General features: G+C 55.3%; 1 protein-coding gene across 1 annotated transcript in view; it reads left to right on the forward strand.

The window, feature by feature from the left end:
- Positions 1–24,118, forward strand: part of GLP1R (glucagon like peptide 1 receptor) — a 35,514-nt gene that overhangs the window by 3,892 nt on the left and 7,504 nt on the right. The window contains exons 2-8 of the mRNA XM_045543622.1: positions 3,478–3,574; positions 4,757–4,864; positions 12,105–12,223; positions 12,584–12,690; positions 18,169–18,322; positions 19,199–19,358; positions 23,685–23,745. Of these exons, the coding sequence (XP_045399578.1) occupies positions 3,478–3,574; positions 4,757–4,864; positions 12,105–12,223; positions 12,584–12,690; positions 18,169–18,322; positions 19,199–19,358; positions 23,685–23,745 (806 nt within the window). The remainder of the gene's footprint in view (positions 1–3,477; positions 3,575–4,756; positions 4,865–12,104; positions 12,224–12,583; positions 12,691–18,168; positions 18,323–19,198; positions 19,359–23,684; positions 23,746–24,118) is intronic.

A 24,118-nucleotide genomic window follows, 5' to 3' on the forward strand; every position in this document is an offset into this window, starting at 1 on the left:
TCTGTGCAGTAACTCTTGGAGGAGAATGATACGCCCATTTCACGGATGAGGAAACTGAGGCCCCCAAAGATCAAATGTGTCCCATCAGTCCCACATTGACAGATAAGTCCTTGGATTTAAACCAAGGACTTGCGACTCTCTGTCCAGTGCTCTCTTCTGCAGACCACACCACTCCCTCCTGGTGTCCTCTTTTCTCATCTCCTACTTCCTCTCCAGACTCCTGAACCTGAGGGATGCCCCCTCTTGTAACCTCTAACCCAGGCCTTGTCCCCACTTGCCTTCATCCACCTCAGAGAGATCCTACGAAGCCTGGCAAGTTCCGATTCTGAAATCTGCCAACCTGCCCTTACCATGGCCCCCGCCCTGCCCTGCTGCCCTGTGCGGGGCAGGGACATCGGCACTGTGTCCTTCCCGCTGCCCAGCACCCTCGGCTTTGCTTCACTGAGCTTGGGGCAGGGACTCCTATGGCGGGAGGATGGAATGGGGGCTGCTGGCAGGGCCTGGCCCCTCCTCACAGGGCCTGGGGTCCCAAGCCTCCCCCCTACTTGGCTTTGCCATTGGCTGTGGCTCCTGCTGGAAGCTGTCACAAATTAAGCAGAATGATCCGTCCTTGGGCATGAAAATACATTTGTTTTCTCCTTCTGGGAATTTGTTGATCCTAGAAGTGAGGGAGGGTGGGGCCCCTATTCCCAGGAAGCCACTCTGAGAACGTCGGCCACTGACTGAGCTCTTGCCCTATGCCGGCCGTCCTAAGCGTTAACCCGATCCCCACAGCAACCCCATGGGAACTGTCATCGTTCCCACTGGCACCTGCAAGCTGAGGCCAACAGTTAACGCTCTTGCACACGGTTGCGAAACTAACTATGGGTGAGCCAGCCCGGGCCCAGATCTGAGCCCAGAGCTAAGGCTGTTCGCCCCCCACTGTGTTAGCTGGGCACCTGGGCCCTGTGGCACTGGGTGGCCCCGCACCTCATTTTCCCAACCTTGGCCCACATCAGAGCCTCCCATCTGTCCCAGGTCTTGCAACCATTCTCATCCTGCCCAGAAAATACTCCTGAACACAGTCCACAGCTTTCCTCTGCTCACTGGAGCACTGACGTGCCCGCTGTGCGCCTTTGTCCCTGCTGCACCCTCCTGCTGAAACGCCCAGCTTCTGCCGCCCAGCCTCCCCCGCCCCCAGCCCTCCCCACAACTCCCACCTTACAGTCTTGGAGTTCCTGAACTCCGAGCCTACACTGAGCCCTCCCCAACCACTCCCTGAGCTATCCCCCCGAGGTTTCCTCTGCTCTGTCACTTGTCCTGCAAAGCATTTGACCCCCACTCCCAAGTAGCCTGAGGACTATCTCCAGCCAGGGCTCTGTCCATCATCTTTGTATTCCCCATGTTCCCCTCCACCCACCACCCCCAGACCTGAGGCGGTTACGGCTTCCGTGAACACCAGGTGTGGGAGAGGCCAGGGGCCTGGGTGATTTGTGCTGTGGGCTGAGGGCTCAGGGTGTGTGGAGACCCTGAGCTGGTGTCCCCTAACTAAGGGGGAGACACGGCCCTGCCCTCGGGGACCCCAGTCTGAGGGGGACATGGCCCTGTCCTCGGGGACCCCAGTCTGAGGGAAGACATGGCCCTGTCCTTGGGGACCCCAGTCTGAAGATAGTTTTATGTCCACAGCTCTGTTCAGAGTAGGTGACAATGCTGCCTGTTTGATGCTCCCTGGGATGAGTGTGTGTGGCCAGGTTGGACTTGGTGGTGCTGTCCCTAACCCGTCCCCCTGCTGGGGGACTGCTGGCTTCCACGGGCTTCTTTGCCCTCACTCCCTGCCGCAGACACACCTTCTGCCCCAGTTCCCAGCAGTGACCTTGCTCATTGCTCGCTTTCGTTCTAGAAACAGAAATAGAGGGGGATTTCTCCCTGTCTTTCTGCATTCAGGGCCGGGGAGGAAGAGACCTTTACCTGGAGGAAGACGCAGAAGGGAGAGGGAAAAGAGGGTGGGGAGGTGGGGCTGATCCACCAGGACTTGCTCTGGTGAAAACTCTGCCACCCCTTCAGTTGTGGCTAAAATCACGACACAGCCTTTGCTGTTGTTGTGTTTGATTTCTTGTTTGTTTGTTTGTTTTTCCCAAACAAATACATTTGACCTTTGCCCTCAGAAAAGCTCTGCCCTTCGGGGTAGCCTCACCTGCAGCCCCAGCGCACTCACTCTGAGGATGTCACTGGGTTCAGAGCGAGCTTGGCCCCCCTCTCGGGCGACCTGTGCAGCGAGGGATAAGCACGTGGCGCCCCGAGTCTCCATGTCTTATAAAGCAGCGTGGACGGGGACAGGATTGCCCAGAAACCGGGTCCAGCAAGGCCTGGCGCACTGCAAGTCAAAGGTGCAAGCTTCTAAAAAGAAGCTGTCTCAATTTCAGCACACGTGTATGGTTTCATGATTTCAAAAAGTGACATTTTGTTTTAAATTATGTATAGGTCCTAAATTTTATACCTGGGGCTCTCTGGTCATTGGAGCCTCTGCAGCCTCTAAATGAGAAATATTTATAATCTTTAAGGCTGTTCAGGAAAAAAAATAAAAATAGAAAAGAACCACAGTCCCAAGACATATCTGAAGGAAGTACCCAAAAGTGTTCAGAAGGAACAGTTCTTGGTGGGGTGGGCCTATTTGGGTCTGTGTGCTCAAAACCCATTCTGGTTACCTTACCTGAAAGTTGAGGTTCACGTCTTCCTACTCACAGGTAGGGGACCCCCTCCCACTGCAGGTGTGACTTCAGTGTTTTGGAAGCTTTCTGATCCTGTCACCCACGTCCTCAGGACTCCTCCTTCTGGTTGGGAGCCGGGCTGAATGTTTGGTCTGGGTAGTTGTGTTAGAGGGGAATGCGGGGGGGGTAGTGTTGCCCTCCTAGGTAAATGAGAGCATTTTGCAGGAGGAATGCTAATGGTGGTTCCGAAGGCCACCTCCCCAGCCCCTAATAGTCCATCATAGTCACTCTTGTGGTCCGGCCTTAGCTCTGCTTCCTGGGGTGCCATGTGCCTTAATTGAGTCCCTCTCCCCTCTGGCCTGTGTGTCCCCTTCTAGAATTGTGGAAGGTGCAACAGGCAGGCTGACCGGGCACCAGCGAAGCCCTGGGCCCTCGGGAAGTCTCCCTCCTCTCCTAGGCGAGGTCGCAGGAGGCCAGGAATGGGACACGCACTGTCCTCTCCCTCTTCACCACACGCCGGCACAAGGGTCAGTTCGGTGGACACTTTCTGAGTGCTCATTACACATGGAGCTGTGCTCCAGTCCCCCGGACGGGTAAAGGTGTGAAAGTGTCCACCCGGAGCCCCTAGTGGCAGCAACTTGTCCTTGCCCCCTTTCAGAGATGGCCGGCGCCTGGTAGAGTTTGGGACTCTAAGGTGCCCTGGGCACCAAGGCACCAGGTGTGTGGGGGTGAGGGGGCAGGAGAGGGGCTGGCCGGACCCACAGGTCCCCAATCTGTGCCCTCCCCCCAGGGTGCCACTGTGTCCCTCTCAGAGACGGTGCAGAAATGGCGGGAATACCGACGCCAGTGCCAGCGCTTCCTGACCGAGGCTCCACCTCCGGCCACAGGTGAGTCCCGGTGGGGCCCTCACATCAGTGCTCCCCACACAACCAACCCCCGGAGGGCTTTGCTGGCCCCCAAGTCCATGGTTGGCATCATGTCCGTCTCTTGGACACCACACCTGCCTGCTGCCTCCACCCCATTGTCCCAGCTGTCCCCTGCAAATGCCTTCCTGCGCCCTTCCACCTACCAAAAATTCTCAGGTTCTTCAAAGCCCAGCTCAGACTCCTCCTCCTCCAGAGGACCTTCCCCGGGCTCTGTCCTCTCCGGCTCTTACCCATTTGCCCTGCAGTCGGCTTTGGGTCGCTGTCGCGCTGGCTCCGCTGTCTCCTCCGCCCCCGCCGGCCTCCAGCCTCCGCTCAGGGCAGGCCCCGGCCTTAACAGTTTGTGTCCTCAGAGTCCCAGCCTGCGCGTGGGCTGAAGGCCCAACAAACATATTTATAGGAATAAATGCTTCGGGGAACTTTGGGGTGGTTTAAAGAGCACAGGGCGGACCTGGGTTTGCATCCCGACTCTGCAATTACAACACGGCGACCTGAGGAAGGCTGTCCCAGCCTTGTGAGCGACCACTGCCCTCCGATCTCTGAGGCGTCATTTACAAATAGGCCTGTAGGGACTGTTTACTGAGCACTTACCATGTGTAGTTATCTATGTAACAGGCAGCCCTTATCTCCACAAAGCCCTGCAGCAGCAGTCCCCAACCTTTCTGGCCCCAGTTTCATGATGGAAGACAATTTTTCCACGGACGGGTGGGGGCGGGAAGGGGGAAGGCAGAGCTGGGGTGCCGTGAGAACGATGGGGAGCTGCTGTACCTCCTGCTGTGTGCTCCCCTCTTCCCGGGTTTCGTGGAGGACAAACGGGGTGGGCGCTGTGGGAGTGGGGATGGGGGGCAGCAGAGCTCTGTGACCCAGTCCCTAAAAGGCTGTGGAGTGGGGACTGGGGACCACAGCCCTACAGGGCAGGGCATACCCCATTTTACAGATGAGCAAACAGAGACATTAAGTAACTCGCTGAAGGTCCTGCCCCTGATCAGTGGCAAGAGCCCCTGCTTGGCTCCCGCTGGGCGGGCAGAGCGCTTGGCATCCGGTCAGTGCCCAGCGGGGGTTAGCGGAGCGCAGCCTGGGTGCGAGGGGAGGGGGAGGCTCGCCAGGCACAGGCGGGGCTTCAGAGACTGTTCCCCCTGCCCCCAGGCCTGTTCTGCAACCGGACCTTCGATGACTACGCCTGCTGGCCAGACGGGCCGCCAGGCTCCTTTGTGAACGTCAGCTGCCCCTGGTACCTGCCTTGGGCCAGCAGTGGTGAGAACCCCCACCTTGCCTGTATCCCGGAGGCTGGGCAGGGTGGGGGCACTGTCTGCTTTCCTCTGAGACACAGCCCTCCCCACCTTGGGATGTCTTTAGGCCTCGTAGTGAGTGGTCTGCCTGCCTTCCCTTGGGGGGTGGAGCGGGGGTGGGTTGGGGTGGAGGGGGTAGTGATTGGCAGTGACAGGTGACAGGGTGGCCTGAGGTATAACCTGCGCCAGGGCCTGAGGCCTGTGCTGGCCAGTGTGGGGGGAGGAGGAAGTGTGTGTCTGACTTGGAGAATGTGAGCCCTTCTACTCCAGGAGTCAGGAAAGAGGCCAGGTGGGGACAGGTCCTGGCGTGGCGGTTGGTACCCAGGGCGTCATTGCTCCGATGTACGTGTGCATGTGTATGTATGTTTGATGCGTGTATGCAGCTGGCCCTTCCCTGGCAGGGCATCTCCTGACCCTTTAGGAGCTCACTAGGAGCAGGGACCAGGGTGTGGGTGGGCTGGCCAGACCCCCTAACCTCAGGGCCCCCCCCAGCTCACTCCTGCCTGCAGGGGAGGCCCTGCACTGAGAAAGGTGTGACTGGGTAGGTGGAGGGTCACTGGGGCATAGAGACCTGCAGAGACTGCAAGGGACCCCTGACTGGAGGGTAGTTAATGTGCCCCCGCATCCATCCCAGCACCCCTGCTGAGCCCAGGCCAAGCCAGGCACCGCGGGGGCTGATAGGAGACAAGCACCCTTGCAGCAAAGAGCCCGGGGTCTCCATAAGGGGAGAGAAGACATTTCTTGGAATAATAATAGCTGATGTTTATTGAGTCCCTACTGTGTGTCAAGTCCTGCCCTAAAAGCAGGGCGTTCGCTGAATCTTTACAGCTAGCCTGTGGTTATACAGGGTTGTACAGATGAGGAAACTGAAGCCCGGAAGGTTTAAGTCACTTGTTCCAAATGACGTGGTAAGTGGCGGATTTGATTTGAATCCAGTTTGTGCTTTTACCATTGTGCCTAGATAGGGCCTGAGCCCAAAGAGAAGGTGGCCCCGAAGCAAGTGTGAGCGTGAGGTTATGCTGAGAGGAAGTCGGGGGTCTTCCTGGAGGAGGTGGCCTGGTGGGGCCTGGCGTGAGTTTCACCTCTGCACACAGGACTGAGGTCGCAGGCAGCTCTCCTAAGAAGACTGTCTCCTCCCCCCTCACAGCACACTCCCCGCTCCCCAGGGTGCCCGGGCAGCAGCGGCCTGGAAGGGGCAGGCACCAGGGTAGGTCAGGGGCCCTTATGCACACAGCGTCCTCTCCCACTGCCTGTTGTGAGCACTCTATATAGGTGCGCTCGTTTAATCCTTACAGCGGTCCTCTGAGGCAAGTGTTCTGATCACCCTCCCATTTTCAGATGAGGAAACTGAGGCACAGAGATGCTAAGTGGCTTTTCCAAGCTCACGCAGCTAAGGAGTGGCAGACCCAGGAGTCTGGTTTAGAGTCAGCTGATTTGCTACACTACAGGCTTCCTGGGGGGAGAGGGCTGTGCCCGTGTGTGTGGCCCTGGCGTGGAGACAGGAGAGTGGCATGGGTGACCTCTGCTGGCTGGGCATACCTCTACAGAGGGCAACGGGCTGCCTGCCCTCTCCCCACGAGACCTGCAATCTAGTGGTTCTGCTTGTAGGTGGCTGACTGGCTGTGTGAGCAGAAGCAAGTTTCTAGACCTCTCTGTGCCTTGGTTTACTCACCTGGGAGATGGGACAGAGCCAAATGACACAGGTGTGGGAAGGATAGCAGGTTCTGGAAAAACAGTAGCTGCTGATTTTTCCCGCCTGCCCTGCATACCTTCCTGACCTCCTGCCACACACCTGCTGTCCCTGCCTTCCAAAGGTTTGGGACTGGCTGCTCGGCCAGCCGGCCTCGCTGGGCCTCTAGACCCCAGGGAGCCAGGCGCAGGACAGGGCCCATCATTCAGCAATAAGCCGCCCCCAGCTCTGCCTGCTGCTGTGGCTCCATCCATCACCTTTAATTTTATTTGAGCAGGAAATAGGTCCTGGTGGTGCCCGTTTATGAGCGAACACGGTTTTATTGCTTTCTCCATGAAGATAACGGCCGCTGCACAGGCCCCCTGCCAGCCTTCTCCCCTCCCCACCCCCCGCACCACCCGCCAGGCTCATTTATTCTCTTTTTTGACACTTGGAATCACCCACCATGCCTCCCCCTCCCCCTCCCTGAGTTAGGGACCCACGGAGACTCCACCGCAGGCTCCGGCAGCCAGCGTGACTGCTGTCTCTGGCCTGGCCTGGGCCCTCTGGGGCAGAGGCTGCAGGTTTCTCTGACCCCCACCCAGGCACATGGAAGCAGGAAGGGGGCAGTTCTGGCGCTTTCTTGGGCTGGTGGAGGGAGTAGCCTGTGGAGAAGCTTCACAGTGGGCCTTGGGGTCGTGGGGAAGGAAGGGGGTTGCTTCAGGCAGGGGCCTGGCAGAAAACACGCTGCGCTGGGAATCTGGAGAGAATTTAACTGGGGGCGGCAGGGTGTCCTCTGTAAGAGGCTGGGCAGGGTTAAGGGACCAATAAGGTGTGTAAAGCACCAGGGACTACAACTGTGGAAAGCTTTGGCACCCCTCGACCTGAGAAGCCAGGTGCAAGAATGGGGCTGGGGGTCCCCACGAGAGCTGGCGCCACGATGGAGCAGCCACCCAGGAGGGCTGTGGCCACAGAGGGGCAAAGCCACGGGCAGAACCTTGGAATCCAGGCAGGAGGGGAGCAGGGGAGGGTGCCCAGCCTTCCACCCCCCATCTTCTGCCAGTGCCTCCCACTGGCCACACCCAGGCGAGGCCAGGGAGCCTGGGGGAGGCTGTCCCGGGGCTCAGCCTTCTAGGGCGCAGAGCAGAGGATGGGTGATGTGAGAAAGAGTTAGGTATGAAATAATTACCAGAACCCTGCGCTGGGTCTGTGGCAGGAGCTAGGGATGCCACCGAGACCTTAGGGGTGTGTGTGTGTGTGTGTGTGTGTGTGTGTGTGTGTGTTGGGGAGAAGGGGTGACCCCTCCGTGGGGCTGCGGGGTTCGCTCAGCGGCCCAGACAGTGGCCCTGAGGGAGGTCAGAGCCACCTCTTCTGCCCAGGGTGTGGCGTCAGGAAGACTTCCAGGGACAAGTGACACTGGGGCCAGATTTGAAAGAACAGGCAGATGCAGAAGGGGGGCCCTCCAGGGAGGGAGGACATCCAGGCAGCACCTTGGACATAGGGCCAGGCCTCAGGTCTCAGAGCTACAGTGTCCCAGGGAAGCCAGCCAAGCCCTTGAATTCTGACCCCTCCCACTGAGAATTGGGACTGAGGATCACGCAGAGAGGGCGGGAGCAGATGAGTCGGGCAAGGAAGATGCCCGGAGGAAAGGCTGGTGCGGACACAGCCTGCGGCCGCCTGAGGGCCCTTCAGCAGCCTCATTTACCCACAGCGGCCGCTCTGCTCATTACACATCCCCTGTCAGCCGCAGCCTCCTGATCCCTGTTTGGTAGCCAGTTCTGCTTCCACGAGAGTCATAAAATGCTTTTAAAATAGCCTGTAACTCACAATTCCTGGAAACTCTGCCAGGTGCCTCCCCTGAGTAACGCTGAGGCCCGGGGGCTTTTGTGGCAGGCTGGGGCTGCCAAGGGGAAACTGAGGCCTGAGCTTGGCCCAGAGGAATTCCGGCTGAAGTGGAGTCACAACCTCCATTCCCAGCCACAGGAAAGGAGTGCTCCTTTGAGAAATCTGGGGGAGGCAGCAGGGCCTCCCCTGTAGCCGTGGTTTGAAGACCTACTATGTGCCAGGCACTCCACAGGCCTTATGCCCTGGGAAGTCATTGCAGTTCCCATTTTACAGATGAGGAAACTGAGGCCCAGGAAGGTGAAGTGACCTGCCCAGGGTCCCACAGCTGGTTGAGGGCAGAATCAGGCTTTGAACTTGCGCCTGCGTAGTTCAGAAACCGAGCTCCTTCTGTGTCCCGATGCTCCCCGTTACCCTGCTGCCCGCCCCAGAGCCTTTGCCTGCATTTCGAGCCCGGCCTGTGACCCTCCTCCCTCCACCTTGGGGAGGCCTGTGAGTGGCCTCTCGAGTCTCAGCTTCCGCGTCTGCAAAATGGGGCCCTGGCAGTCCTTGCTGGCCGCGCCGTTGCCAGGGTGCGGGAGCTAATGGATTCACGAGCAGCGCCTCGCAGCCCTGAGTGCCAGCGGCCACGTGGAAGGGCGGCTGTCAGCTTGATTACAGACGCCGAGGCAGTTTCCGGGAGGGGAAGTGTTTAATTGGGGGTTTTATTTCCAGCACCAGGGTCTGACTTAATGAAATATCCCTGGGCCTCCTGGCATGTGGCTGCCGGCTGCTCCCCGTGTTGACAAGCCCCGAGCCAAGGCCCGGGCTGTGATTTGCCAGCTCTGCCCAGGCCAGATAAAGCGGGGCTGATAAGTAGGACTATGCCCTGACCCACCCACCTCCAGCCAGGATGGGTGTCTGGGGACCAGGGGCCCAGCCAGGAACCAAGCCTGGCTTTTAATATTTGATGCTAATGAAGGGTAATTGGCAGACGCACTCGCCCAGGCTCGCTGCCTTCCCAGGGACACAGTGATCCCTTGACTCCATGCCAGCAACGCACACATTTGTGCACGCACCACCTCCCCACCCTCCAGCTGGCCCTGAGCACAGGACCCAGGAATGGTGCAGGCCGCTCGGGGTCTACATTGGCAAGGGGACCTGCCTGGAAGGGGACTGAATGTCGAGAAATCCAAGCCCAGAGCAAGGGCAGAGGAGAAATGGCATATGGTCCTTCTTTGGCCTCTGGGGGGAAGAGCTGGGGGTTTGAATCTCCTTCCTAGCTGGATGTTCTTGGGCAAGTCACTTGGCTTCTCAGAGGCTCAGTTTCTTCATCTGTAAAATGGGATTAACCATTCCTACCTTGTAAGGTGTTACAGTGTTGAAAGATGTCAGGCATACAGTGGGTGTTCAAAACCTGATTCTGTGAGTGCACAGACAGTGGAGAGAGTGTGTAAGGAGCATGTAGAGAGGGAACCTGCAATTTTGGAGTGCCTACTGTATGCCAGGCCCGGTGCCAGCTGTGGGAAGTGGGTCCCTTTAGCATAACACTGCTTCGGGCGAAGTCCTGAGAATGGGTGGTTAGGCGGGTTGTGTGCCCGAGGCTCCGTTGCCTTGTCCTCACCTTTCCCCGGCCCCTTGGCCTCCCCCCTCTCTCCCCGCTTCCTCCCATCAGAACAGGCTGCCAGAGCAGGCCCTGACACCAGTCTCGTTCCCCATGGGGTCAGCCCAGGGCCCCATCACTGCTCCTGGGGATATCTGCAGCCCGAGACTGGCTTGGCCTCACGTCAGAAGACTTGTCCCCTGGTGGAGAAGCTCGGGCATCCATGCAGCAGATAAGAGAGGAGCTATTCAAGTTGCTAAAGTCAGCCCAGTGCCTCCCCTCCCTGCCCTTGTGGGTAGGTCTGGCTGTGCATACACGCAGTAGAGGGGACCAGGACTCCGTCATTCCCACTGCTGGAAGATCTGTGGTTAGATTTTCAGGTTTTTGTTTTTATTCTAGGTAAAGTCTCTTTTAAAATGCAGATTCTTCCAGAAAGAGTAATGCTGCAAGCTGGTCCATCCCACCGTATTACCAGATAACTCTGTCTCCTGAAGAGGGACCTGGTTTGTAAAAGCAGCTGGGAGGGAAGAGAAGGAGAACAGGGAGGCTGCACGGTGGCTGGGGGTTAGGGTCAGGGAGGGCAGGGTCCAGTGACAGGCCCTGCGGTGCTGGCAGTGCTGGAAGGGGACTGTCACCAACCCTGCAGTAAACGGTCTCCCTGCCACAACAGTGTGTGGCCGGAAATAGAGCCCCTGGAGTAGGTGGCTGCTGCTGTCCTGGGTCCCTGAGGGGTAGGCCCTGGGCTGCCACGCTCCCCACTCACACACACATGCACACACACACACGCATGTGCGTGTCAGTGAGGCCCCTTCCTAGGAGACCCGGTTCCAACTGCCCTCTCTCCACTGGAAGGGACACTGGTGCCTTCTCCATTCTCCCTCCTCCACTCATGCTGTGCCTTCTGGTCTTTTAGAATTTTAAAGTCTTTCAAAGTTCCTGGGCTCCAGCTTCCTGCCTTGACCCCGGGGCTCCCCATGCTCACCCCCTGCTGTGCCCTTTTGTCCCGGTTCCCTGGCCCTGGTGTCAGACTTAAGTTCTCCTGCAGGGAGCTAATGAATGAGGTATTTCCTCCTGGGCACAAGGAAGCACCTCCCTCTCTAAGCCTCGGGTGAAACCTGGGCCACAAGCCACCCATCTCCCTGGCTAGGCGGACAGCGGGGCCTGGCTGGGGACTGCCAGGGTGAGGATGGGCACAGGCGACGGCCGCCTCGCCTCTGCTGGGCCTGTTTGATCTCTGCTGGTTTGCGTTTATGCTGCTCCTTCCTGAGGGCTGTTTTGCTTTTTCTATGAGAGTCTCGAAGCTGGGGACTGGGCGGCCTCCGCCAGACTGGGAGCGCCCTGGGGGAGGGACCCCGAGGTCTCCAAGGGCAGCCTTCCCAGGAGACCCGGCCTATGACTAGGGGCTACTTGAAGGTAGGCGCTGGGTCTCCCCCTTTTGGACGGAGGGTCTCCAAGGCCAAGGCTGTACGTGAACTGTGAAGCTGGGCATTCTTTTCAGACCAGGAGGTCCTTGAGGGCAGGTCTGTGTCTCCCCCATCAGGCTAGGGCTCCCCGAGGCAGGGGCTGCCTCTCCTCCTTTCTCTCCGGAACCCAGTGCCAGCTGTGTCCCCAGGGTCTGCCTCACTCAGGGAGTGTGGGAGGGGCTGGGCACTGAGTCCCGAAAGGCAGAAATCCTAGCGAGTGACTGTGGGGCTGGCGGGGCTCCTGCTGCCGGCGCCAGGCCTTATCTGTAGTGTGGCCTGAGGCTGGAGGCAGGGACGTGGACCGGGCTACACTCCTCTCGTCGCAAAGATGTGGATTCACCAAACTGTGTCCCAGGGTGACTGAGAGGAAAGGCTGATGGTGAGGCTGGGAAAGTCTTTCCTTGGTGACCCCCTGTCCTGTCCCTGGGACAACAGGATATATGGCAGGGGAGGAAGGCCCAGGGGTGTGTGTGCGTGTGAGTGTGTGTGCGTGCGTGTGTGCAGAGGGGAAGAGGGTGCTACTAACTGAGAGGGGTCAGTCCTAGCGGAGCAGAGGTGACCCCCAGGACAGGGAGGAGCGAGGGGTGTCTAGCACTGGGCAGGCTGCTGGACTCGGGCCGAGGCTCAGCTGCCAGGTCTCCCCGCCCAGTGCTGCAGGGCCATGTGTACCGGTTCTGCACAGCCGACGGCCTCTGGCTGCACAAGGACAACTCCAGCCTGCCGTGGAGGGACCTGTCGGAGTGCGAGGAGTCCAAGCGAGGGGAGAGAGTGAGTTGATGAGGGGTTCTGAGCCAGGGAGGCAGGTGCAGGGTCTCAGCTTCATTGGAGCAGAGACCCTGAGCTTCTGGCAGACCCTGCTCCGGTCATCTCATCCATATGCCACTGCCTCTGGGGACTTTGCATGTCACGCTTTCTGGACAAAGGTGGTTTGCGTTCACCTCTCTGGTTTGGGAACAGAGCCCGAGAAATCGAAGAACCATCAGCACAGGGTATTCCATTTCTTGGTTCTGCTATCCCCAGCAGGGCTGGACTTGGAGCCCCAGCTCTGCCCCTGCCCCATGGGAAAGGTGAATGTGGGAAGAGGGCCCTGGGCGGCCCACGTACACTCGTGTCCCCTGTGTCACGCAGAGCTCCCCGGAGGAGCAGCTCCTGTCCTTGTACATCATCTACACCGTGGGCTACTCACTCTCCTTCTGCGCACTGGTCATCGCCTCGGCCATCCTCCTCGGCTTCAGGTAAGGACACCTGGACCCCTGACTCGCCAGGCAGAGCGGAGGACCACCAGGCCAGGGTGACAATGCAGCAAGTGCTTCTCTCAGACGCTGTCCGGAGAGCCGTCACCGTAGAATATGAGAGCCAAAGCACAGGGTCCAACACTGTGTACTTAGTCTAATCCCCACTGTGCAAGTGTGTGGATATATACTGCAAAAAAGAAACACACACACACAGGCATCAGCACCCCCTAAAAACTTAACAGGGGGTGGAAGGATATGGAAAATCCCGGGAAAGCCTCTCCAGGGTGTGTAACTTTAATAATCAAGAGTCCAGGATGGTTTTAGAAAAGATCTCAGGGATCAGAGATCCTGCTCTCCTTGGAGCTTGTCGGCCCCAGTGGGAAAGTTCCTTAGGTCTCACCTAGGTGCGACGTTCCTTCCAGCCTAGGGAGAACCTCCCTCTGCACGTGGTAGGGGTGGAGCGGAGGGGCAGGCTGCAAGGAGGGGAGGGGTCTGAAGCAGTCAGACCTCGGGACACCAGGCAGCAGGAGCAGGACGGGCAGCATTTCCCTTCCCTCCTTCAAGGCACCTGGCACCGTCCTGCACACACGGCGCTCAATACATGCATTCACTCTGTGAATATTCTCCTTTTTTATTATGAAGTATTTCGAGGTTCAGAGATACGACTGCCATTATGGTTATGGTTGCTCACGCACACACCATCCAGCCTGAGAAATGACACATCCCGTACGGTTACACTGCGCTGGGTCCCCTCGCTGATCGGCACCTCTCCCTGCCCTGCCCCTGCCACACGTAACCTCTTAATGTGCCCCTTGTAATTCCCACACGTTTCCTTATACTTTTACCACATTCATGAATATCTGTAAAAATACATTAAAAGGTTTTGTGTCTTTTTAATAGCATGTTGTACGTATTTGTCTTAGTCCATTCCTGCTGCTATGGCAAAATACCTTACACTGGTGTAAATAATAGAAATGTATCTCTCACAGTTCTGGAGACGAGGAAGTCCAGACTAAGGCACCAGCACATCTGGTGTCTAGCAGGCTCTCTGCTACCAACGTGGCCCCTTCTCAATGTGTCTGGACGAGGCAGAAGGGCAGAAGGGTGAAAGGGTCTCACAAACTCCCTCAGTTCTCTTTTGCAAGGCTCTAACTCCACTCATGCGGACAGAGCCGCCATTGACCTAATCACCTCCTAAGGCCCCACCTCTTAGCACTATATAGCATAGGGGATTAAGTTTCAACGTGAATTTTGGAGGGACACAACATTTATGTCCTTCTCGCATACAAAATACATTCATTCCATCCCAGTAGTCCCCAAAAGTGTTCTCATTCCAGCATTAACTTTAAAGTCTCAGTCCAAAGTCTCATCTAAATATCATGTAAATCAGGTATGGGTGAAACCTAGGGCACGATTCATCCTGAGGGAGATTGCTCTCCAGCTGTGAACCTGTGAAATCAGAGAAGCCATGTGCTTTCAAAATGCAACGGTGGGGCAGGCATGGGATAGACATTCTCATCTCAAAAGGGAGAAATAGGAAGGAAGAAAGGGATAACTGGTCCCAAGTAAGTCCAAAACGCAACAGGGCAAATAGCCTTAAATCTTAAACTCAAGAGTAATGTTTGACTCAATGTCCTGCCTTCCTGATACACTGAGGTGGAGGTTGGACCCAAGGTTCCGGGCAGCTCCACTCCCACAGCTTTGCTGGGCACAGCTCACGTGGCAGCTCTCCTAGGCTGCATTGCACGCTAGTGGCTCTGCCATACCCACGAGTCTGCTGGTCATTGTTCTAGTGGGGTTCTCCGTGGTGGCTGGACCCCTGTGGAAGTTCTCTGTCTGGGCCCTGAGTATCTCCGAGACATCCTTTGAAATCCAAGCTCCCCCAGCTCTTGCACTCTGTGTGCCTGTAAAGTTAGTACCATGTGGACACTGCCAAGGTTTACTGCCTGTGCCCCTTGGAGGGGTGGCCCAAGTCACACCTGGGCCTCCTTGAGCCACATCTGGGGTGGCCAATGAGTGCCGCACCAGAATGCAGGGAGCAAAGACCTGAGGTGGCCCTGGCAGCGAGTCCCAAGGTCTCACAGTGCCTTTGGGCCCTTCCCCAAAACTGCTCTGTTCTCAAGGCCCTGGCACTCTGGGCCTATGATCTCCAAAGTGCCTTCAGGGTCATTCTTCCATTTTCTGGTGAGTAGCACCTGGATTCTTCTATCCATCTTATCAAATGTTCACTTGGCCACAGCCTTGATATTCTCTCCTGAACATGCTTTTGCATTCGTTACAACATGGCCAGGCTGAGAATTTTCCAAATCTTTAAATTCTGCTTCCCTTTTAATTAGAAATTTCATCTTTGATTTCTCTTTTCTTGCATTTTACTATGAGCAGTCAAGAGAACCCATGCTACACCCTCCACATTTTGCTTAGAGATTTCTTCCACCAAACATCCTATTTCATTCCTCACAAGTTTCTCCTCCCACAAAACACTAGGACACACACAATTCAGCCAAGTTATTCGCCACTTTATAACAAAGATGGCCCTTCCTCCAGTTTCCAACACTGTGTTTCTCCTTTCTGTCTGAGACCCGGTCAGAACGGCCTTTACTCCCTGTTTCTACCATTATTCTGTTCACAACCACTTAATCTCTAAGAAGATTGAGACTTTCCATACAGCTCCCATCCTCTGAGCTCTCCCCAGAATCGCTCTTTACGGCCCATTCAATGCAACGTGGACTTTTTCTAGCCTGATTCTCCAAACTCTTCCAGCCTTTGCCCATCATCCAGTTCCAAAGCCACGTCTGCATTGTTAGGTATCTGTTACTCCGGCACCCGACTCTCGTACCAGTTTCTGTGTTAGTCTGTGCCTGCCGTTATTACTCTTAGACTGGGTAATTTATGAATAATAGAAATTTATTTCTCACAGTTCTAGAGGCTGAGAAGTCCAAGATCAAGGCACCAGCAGGTCTGGAGTCTAGTAAGGGCTTTGTCTGCTTTGGAGATGGTGTCATCCCAGGGCAGAAGGGCAAAGGGCCTCTTTTATAAGGGCAGTAAATCCCAGTACTGAGGGCGGAGTGATCTAGTCACTCCCTAAAGTCTTCACCTCTTCATACTATTGCATCTGGGATTCAATTTTAACATGAATTCTCAAGGGACACACATTCAGATCTTTCTTTTGGTCCAACATGTTTTTGTGAGATTCATTCAGGTTGATGAAAGTAGTTCTATTTCATTAATTTTAACTGTCATTCCATATTCTATTGTATGATATAGTACAGTTAATGTATCTGTTATCCCTTTAATGGACATTTGAGGCATATTCTGTTTTTCTTTCTGAATTATAAACGTTAGTACAATGAGCATTCTTACCTACGACCCCTTGTGCATTTCTCTGGGACATGTACCTAGGAGTAGAATCGCCAGGTTTGAAACCCACCTGCGTTTGCAAATTTACTGGGTCCTGTTAAGTTGCTCTTCACAGTTGTACCAGTTTGCCCTCTCACCAGTAAGAAAAGAGAGTTTCCTTTATTTGACATTATCACCAATATGTAGTCTGTTCAGACATACTTGTTGCTAATCTGAAGTGTGTGAAACCTCATTAGGATTGTAATTTGCATACCCCTGCTTCCTAGAGACAGCAAGCATTTTTTCATGATTTATACTGTGAATTGCTTGCTCATACCCTGTGCTTACTTTTTTATTGGCTTGTTTGGATTTTTCTTTTTCATTTTAAACATTCGTTACATATTCTGGATACTAACCCAGGATATACCCTCTTAGTCTGTGGCGTATTTTTTCACTCTATGGTGCCTTTTCTGCACAGAAGTTCTTAGTTTCAGTGGAATGAAATGTATCAATTTATCAATTTAGTACTGACAAAATTTAACAATAAATGTTACCAATTGATAAAATTAATTTTATTATTGATTAAAAATTATCATTTTTTTTCCAAAGAACAAAATTTTTATGGTCTTATTTAAAAAATCTTTCCTTACCTTAGGGTCAAAAAGACCGCCACCTATATTTTCTTCTAAAAGTTTCAGAGTTTTGTTCTTCCCAATGTTTCTTTGATCTACCTGGAATTTATTTTTGTATATGGGGAAAATAAGGAATTTAATTTGATTTTTCCATATATACTATTAATATATATATATATAATTCCTCAGTACCATTTATTGATAGCCTATCCTTCCCCCTTTGGTGTGCAGTGCATACTCTGTCACATAGCGAGGTTTCGTGTGCACATGCATTGGCTTCTGTCATCTGTATTCTTTTCTGTTGGTCTATTTCTCTGTGTCCATCCCAATACATGGTGCCTTAACTACTGTAGATTTACTAGAGTTCTTAGTTCTCATATAGCAAAGCCCCTTACTTTGTGGTTCTTTAGGAGTATCTGGACTATTCTTGGACCTTGACTCTTCTTTATAAGTTTTTAAAGTTCCATTAAAAAATATTGTTTGAATTTTTATTATAGCTGCATTGAATTTATCAATTAATGTGGGGGAGGATTGACCCCTTCCAGACAGTGAGTCTTTCTATCCGTGAATGTGGTTTATCTCCCTTTAAGTTTTCCCTAATGGTTTTAAGAAAATTTTATAATATTCTTCACAGAGATCTTGCCTGTCATCTGTTAGATTTACTCTAGGTAGTAAATTAAAAATGTTGCAAATGAATTATTTTTTAAATTTACTTTTTAATTTTATTGCTGGTGTACATAAATATACATATCAGCAACCTTGCTGAACTCTCTTATTAGTTCTAATAATTTGTAGATTCTCTTGGATTTTCTATGAAGAAAATCTATCATCTACAAATAATGACCATTTTGCTTATTTCCAATTCTTATATATTTTTTCTCTTGCCTTATTATAGTGGTTAGGGTCTATAGCTATAAATGTTGGATGGAAGTGATGATAGCAGACATCCTTATTTTGTTTCTGATTTTAAGGGAAATGGCTCCAAATTTTCTTGGTTAAGAATGAGATTTGCTCCCAGTTAGGTAGATAGTCTTTATAAGATTAAAAAATACCCCTGTATTTCCAGTTTGCTGTGCATTTTTACATGAAAGGATATTGAAATTGTATCCAGTGCTTTCTGAATTCCTACCATGTGCTTGGCCCGGGTCTACTTCTGTCACGAAAAAGCAAAGCAAAGTCCCCATTGAGGAAACTGATCCTCATGCATAAATCTCTTTGATTATGCATGACTTTGTATAAAAGAACATGCTGCAGAGAGAAGGCTAGAACACAGGTGGGAGAAGGGGCAGCGACTACACCGCTGAAGGCTTCACAGAGGGGCAGGCCTGAATTGGACAGAGGGTTTTCAAGGTTATGGGGAAGAAGGGCATTCACAGAGGAAGGAGGATAGGAAGGAGCACGATCCCAGAGCCAGAAACATGCCTGATGCGTGTGTTAGCCTGAAAGCTGGGGCTCGGAGAGCAGAACTGTTGGCCGTCTTACCAGGGAAGGGCCCTGCTTTCTCCCTCAGACACCTGCGCTGCACCCGGAACTACATCCATCTGAACCTGTTTGCGTCCTTCATCCTGAGAGCACTGTCCGTCTTCATCAAGGATGCCGCCCTCAAGTGGATGTACAGCACGGCCGCCCAGCAGCACCAGTGGGACGGGCTCCTCTCCTACCAGGTGCGTGCTGTGTCCCGGAGGGATGGGCAGGCGGAGGAGGCTTGGGACGGGAGGGCAGGAGCTGTCCAGCCCTGGCCCTCAGGGAGCCCCTGCCCTGGTGGGAGAGGTAGTCCACCTTGCGGTCCTCCCATTCTGGTGGGAAAGGCAGCCCACCAGGTGACCTTCCAGTCTGAAGAGAAAGGCAGTCTACCTGGGAGGCTCCAGTCTAAGGGAGGAGACGCTGCCCTAGGGAGTTCTCAGTCTTTGGAGACAGACCTGGGTTTGAATCCCACCTCTGACACTTACTAGCTGTAGAATTTGGGGCAAGTCACTTCGCTTCTCTGAGGCTCAGTTTTCTCACCTGAATGGAGACAGTATTACTTTCTTCCGCTCAGGATAGTGAGGATTCAATGAGCTAAAGCAGTTCAGGTTCTCGGCATTAGCCCTGGCCAGAAGACGTGAGCTCTCTCGTGCCACATTAACCATGGCAGAATAGCAGCTGGGCAGAATGGGAAGGGCATCAAGAGAGGCAACAAGGTGGCCGGGCACAGTGACTCACATACCTATAATCCCCGCACTTTGGGAGGCTGAGGCAGGAGGATTGCTCAAGCCCAGGAGTTTGAGACCAGCCTGGGCAACATAGTGAGACCCCGTCTCTACAAAAAATTTTAAAAATTAGCCAGGCATGGTGGTGCATGCCTATAGTCCCAGCTGCTTGGGAGGCTGAGACAGGAGGATCGTTTGAGCCTAGGAAGTTGAGGCTGCAGTGAGCTGTGATGGAGCCACTGCACTCCAGCCTGGGTGACAGAGCAGGACCCTGTCTAAAAATAAATAAATAAAAAAAAGAGGTGGGGGGCTAGAGCTGTTGTCCCCAAGAGACCCTTCCTCTGCCTCCAGGACTCTCTGGGTTGCCGCCTGGTGTTCCTGCTCATGCAGTACTGCGTGGCGGCCAATTACTACTGGCTCCTGGTGGAAGGCGTGTACCTGTACACACTGCTGGCCCTCTCGGTCTTCTCCGAGCAGCGTGTCTTCAGGCTCTATGTGAGCATCGGCTGGGGTAAGGCCTTGTGTCACCCACCCTGGACCTGTGGCATGGAGGCAGGAGACCCTGACCTCTCTTTCAACTTGTTACTCAGAACATAACTGCTGGGGCAAGGGGTGAGGCCCGCTGGATAACCCCACCCTGGGCACAGGACCCCTGCCCATGGGCCGCTAAGGCACTGCAGGGGTATGGTCCCCCCTCTTTGCATAACTCTCTTCCATTAATAGAAGCCTGCACCCCCATCTGGCCAAATATCATCCCCTTCCACTGTCATGCACACCATCCGAAGTCATGGCACTGTCCTCAAATGCCTCTGCTCCTAAGGCCATATGGGGACAGAGCCCTACGCCCAGTCCTGGGCTGCCCAAGGCCCGGAGGGAAATGGTGAGTCCTGGGCCTCCAGGTGGGCAGGGGTGAGAGGGTGTGGCGAGGGCCCAGGGGAGGGCTGATGCTCTGTCACGTGATGATGAAGGGGGGGCTCAGAGGAGAGCCACGTAGGGCAGGGCAGGGCGACCAGGGGCCACGGAAAGGGGTGGGCCGCAGATGTGCCTGGAGCCCAGCTGGAAATGTTCTAGCCAAAAAAGTTTGCCAAGAACCATCGTGTCTTTTTTTTTTGCTGGAACATTTCTGGTTGTGCTTCTGCCTCTCGCCACGTGGGGTTCTGACAAGGGGCAGGGGTGGGTTGGGCAGGGGGCTGGGATCGCCTGCACGACCGGGAAAGCAGAGGCAGCAGGTTCTCCTGGGGGTGCCCACAGGCACCCACCCAGATTGCAGGCAGAGGATAGGCCCTGCCCCAGGCCCTCCCTAATCCGCCACTGAACCTGCGGCTCCCTGTCCCCCATAACCCCACCTGCCACTCGTCCATTCACTCCCCTCCCCCATCATTCTCCTACGCAGGCTGCTCTGACCACTGCTGCCCCCGCGTCCAGGGACTTCCCACGTCAGTCGCAGCCAGACTCCTCCCTCAACGTCCCCTTCTTCCCTGATTCTGCTCCTGCCTCTGAGCCCTTGTGAGGCTGTTCACGCAGGAACTTTCCTGGAGCATCCTTCCCACACCAGGCTGCCAGATGCCTCCTCAGGAAGCTGCCCCAGGCCCCGGCCCTCACGGTTCTGTGCTCTCTGGCCCTCTCAGCCCGCCGCCTGTCCCCTGTCCTTGCACTTCTTTCATTTTTGTTGGTGTTCCTCAGCCACCCTGCACTTACAGCCCCCTGGGAAAAGAGAAGCTCTGAGGAGGTTTTAATGAGATCCGTGTCTTGGGAAAGGGTCAGGGATGGAAAGGCAGAGCAGGCCCTGGAACCTGGGCGTCCTGACTCCCAGGCAGCCTCGTACAGTTCTCTGGCCTGGGCCGAGCAGGCTCAGCCTCCGCACGGGAGGGCAGGTGGGCCCGGCTCCTGCACACAGATCCTGGACCCTCCCCTTCCTCCTCCCCCAGCACCCAGACCCTCTGCTTGGCCTCCCCACCCCCAGCCCCCGCCCCGCCAGGCTTCTTCCTCCTGCAGGGGCAGCTGGGGAGCCCCCAGCTCACTAGGGGCAGGGTGGAGGCAGGCCAGCTAGGAGAGCTCGGAATGCTGTCTTTAGGTCTGGGATGGTGTCTGTCCATTCTGGGAAATGGCATCAGCGCTGTTAATGCCTGTCACCATGACAACCCAAGGGCAGGAACAATCACCGGGACAGTGTGATGTGTGCAGAGGAGCGGGGTGGTTGGTTGGGGGTTGGTGGGGACACACAGTGCCCTGAGATCTCTGACGGGGAGTTGTGGGCAGAGGGCGCCAGTCTCCTCCTGCCACCTCACACCCTAGCTCAGGTTCTGTGGGAGCACAAGGGACGGACCCAGGGGACACCCTTCTCCAACCAGAACATCCTTTTCTTAAGGAATTGGGATGGGGGAGATAGAGACGGAGAGACAAGGACAAATTCACAGATTTCTGAGAGCTCAGTGGTGATGCCAGGAGGCTTTGCTCAAGTTGGGATGCTTGGGAAACAACTTTTAGCTCCATGTGCAAGTGGAAGAATTAGAATTGGGACTCTGACAAGGTTAGGGGAGCCCCAGTCCAGGGGCAGTCGGTGCCCCTAGAAACCCACCACGGGGAGGCTGCACAGGGCGGGGGCGGGGAGGCGAGTGAGGGACGAGGGAATCATTACTTCCCAAGCTGGTTCTGTGTGTCTTAATTTGAGCTTATTTTCTCTAGCCTGTCTTGCTGGTTTTCTAAATGGGAGAAAGATGAAGCCAGCAGGGAGTGTGTAATGTTTGCACGTGGCAGGGCTGTGCCTGTGGTTTTTTTTTTTTTCTTGTTTTTTTTTTTTTTAAAAAGCCCTTGTTAAAGAAACGCTGATAGATGAATGAAGCTCACCAGGACTGGCTGATAACATGAGTGAGCTCCCCGGTCCTGGAGCAGGGTCTCAGAGAGAAGGGACAGCAGGTGGCTGGGGAGGCCTAAGGAGGAGGTTTCTGGGTGTGTGTGTGGCTTAGGGAATCGGCATTTTCTTGCCTAGAGAGCTTCCCTTCCCTCACTGATCCACTGGCTCACCCTCACTCATCCATTCATTCCACTCTCACTGAGCATCCTCCACGGGGCAGGGCCTGTGCCGTGTGCTGGGGCCTTTGGGGTCATCCCGTTCCTCGTGCCGTCTCAGGAAGGCCTGTTCCTAAAGCACGAGAGGCCTGGTTTATGTGAAAATAAACAGGCCGGGAGAGGGCTGGCTGCTGAGGAATGCCAGCCAGCACGGAGCTTCTTTGCTTCCTCCCTGCCCTGCCCCTGCCCCCCGGGGCCAAGCACACGTGTCCCCTCGCTGCCCTGAGTGGACATCGGTGTGCTGGGGTAACGCTGGCGATGGTGACAGGGAAGGCTCTGACGTGGTTCTGCCCTGGAAACGTGCTCCTGGGGGAGACCCCCGAAAGCCACACACACACACACACACACACACACACACACACACACACACGGACCACTCACTGCATGCAGACACGCACACGTCTGTCTGCGCACCCTGGACGCTCGCATCTCCGGGGCTGAGGGAGGCGCCAGGGAGACAGCGTGGGAGAGTTGGTGCAGAAGCCACGGGGGGTGGTCGCAGTGGGCCTGGGGTTGCAGCCCTGGATTCTAGCCCCGCGGGTGCCCTTCTGAGCGGATCCATCTCCTCGTCCGTCACATGAGGACAGACAATCCGATTTTAAATCGACCCGCACAGACTGAGCTCTCAAGGTGAGCCGGCTCTGAGGCTCTGCTGGGGAACTGGGAGCCAGTTGTGTTAGTTACCTGCTGCCGCGTACCAAGCCTAAAACTTAGCTGCTTAAAATAATAAACAATTATTTTCCCACAGTTTCTGTGGCCAGGAATCTGGGTCCGACTTAGCTGCGTACCTCCGGCCCAGGATCTCTGATGGGTCGGCCAAGCCGTCCACCGGGATTGGTGGCATCTCGAGGCTTAGCTGGGGTGGAGAAGCTGCTTCCAAGCTCGCTCCCGAGGCTGCTGGGTGCCCGGCGGCCCAGTCCCTGCTGGCTGCTGGCTGGAGGCCTCCGTTCCTTGCCGAGCGCCCTCGTGATGGGACTAGTGGTTCCCCCAGATCAAGCGACATGAGAGAGAGGGAGAGAGCTCACGCCATGCCACAGTGTCTTTCCTGCCCTAATCTGATAAGTGATGTGCCATCACTTCTGCCATATGTTGTTGGTCACACAAACCCACCCTGGCAGCACGTGGGCTACACGAGGGCATGGAAGCCAGGAGGTGGGGATCTCGGGGGATGACCTGAGAGGCTGTCTCCACACCCTCAAGTCCCAGCCAAGCGGAAGTGTCGTGGTAGCTGTGGTTACTGCAGGCCACTGTGGGCAGTGAGTCGGCCTGCTGGCAGCAAGGAGAGTTCCCGTCTCTATTCCAAGCTTCTGCCCAGCCCACATGCAGGGGCAGGGGGCAGGGGGCAGACCACTGAAGGGGCGTCCCGCACCAGAGGGGGCTGGCTGAGACTGAGACGGGCGTGCGGAGAAGGGCACCAGAGAGTGCGCCTGCTCCCCGCCTCATGCAGCCCGCCCTGCCCCCGGCATGACCCCGTCCCTCTGCCACTCAGGTGTCTGTGCCCTGGTGTCTCAGCCAGGCCCCTGAGGGCAAATCCTGATGTGTGCCCGGCACCCAGGTGGGCCAGACAGCTGAGGACCCCTCTCTAAGGCAGCGTCCGGGGAGTCGGCGTGGGGTTCCTGCTGTCTCTGCTCTCCCAGGCACCCAGACCAACCTGGAAACCGTGGTTTGGGGCAGGCAAGGGAGCAGGGCTGGGTGTGAGGGGCCCGGGGCAGGGAGAGGCCTCAGCCTGCCAGCCCTCTCCCCTCTCTCTTTCCCTCTCTCCTCCCAGGTGTTCCCCTGCTGTTTGTTGTCCCCTGGGGCATTGTCAAGTACCTCTATGAGGATGAGGGGTGAGTGTGCCCTCCCCAGGAGATGGGTGTGCTGAGGTCCCTATCCTCAAAGCCCTTCGAATTCCTTGGCCCCTGGGGCATGTGGCTCCCACCTGTTGGGAGGATAAACAGAGGGACCAGGAATTTAACATACGAATTTATTATGGTTCTCTAACCTCCCCTCCCTACCCGGGCTCCTGCCCTGCCCTGGGATTGCATGATGACAAATGGTGCAGCCTCTGTGGGATACATGGTGCCCTCCTGCAGGTTTTCCTGTAATATCTACAAGTGACATGTTTCTGTTATGTTGTGTGTGATGCTGGGTACACACATGGGTGTTTTAGGTCTATAGAACCTTGTTTGGAGGCTGTGTGTGTCTGTGTGTGACTGTGTG

Source organism: Lemur catta, chromosome 2 (genome assembly GCF_020740605.2).
Source record: "Lemur catta isolate mLemCat1 chromosome 2, mLemCat1.pri, whole genome shotgun sequence".
Classification (NCBI taxonomy): Eukaryota; Metazoa; Chordata; class Mammalia; order Primates; family Lemuridae; genus Lemur; species Lemur catta.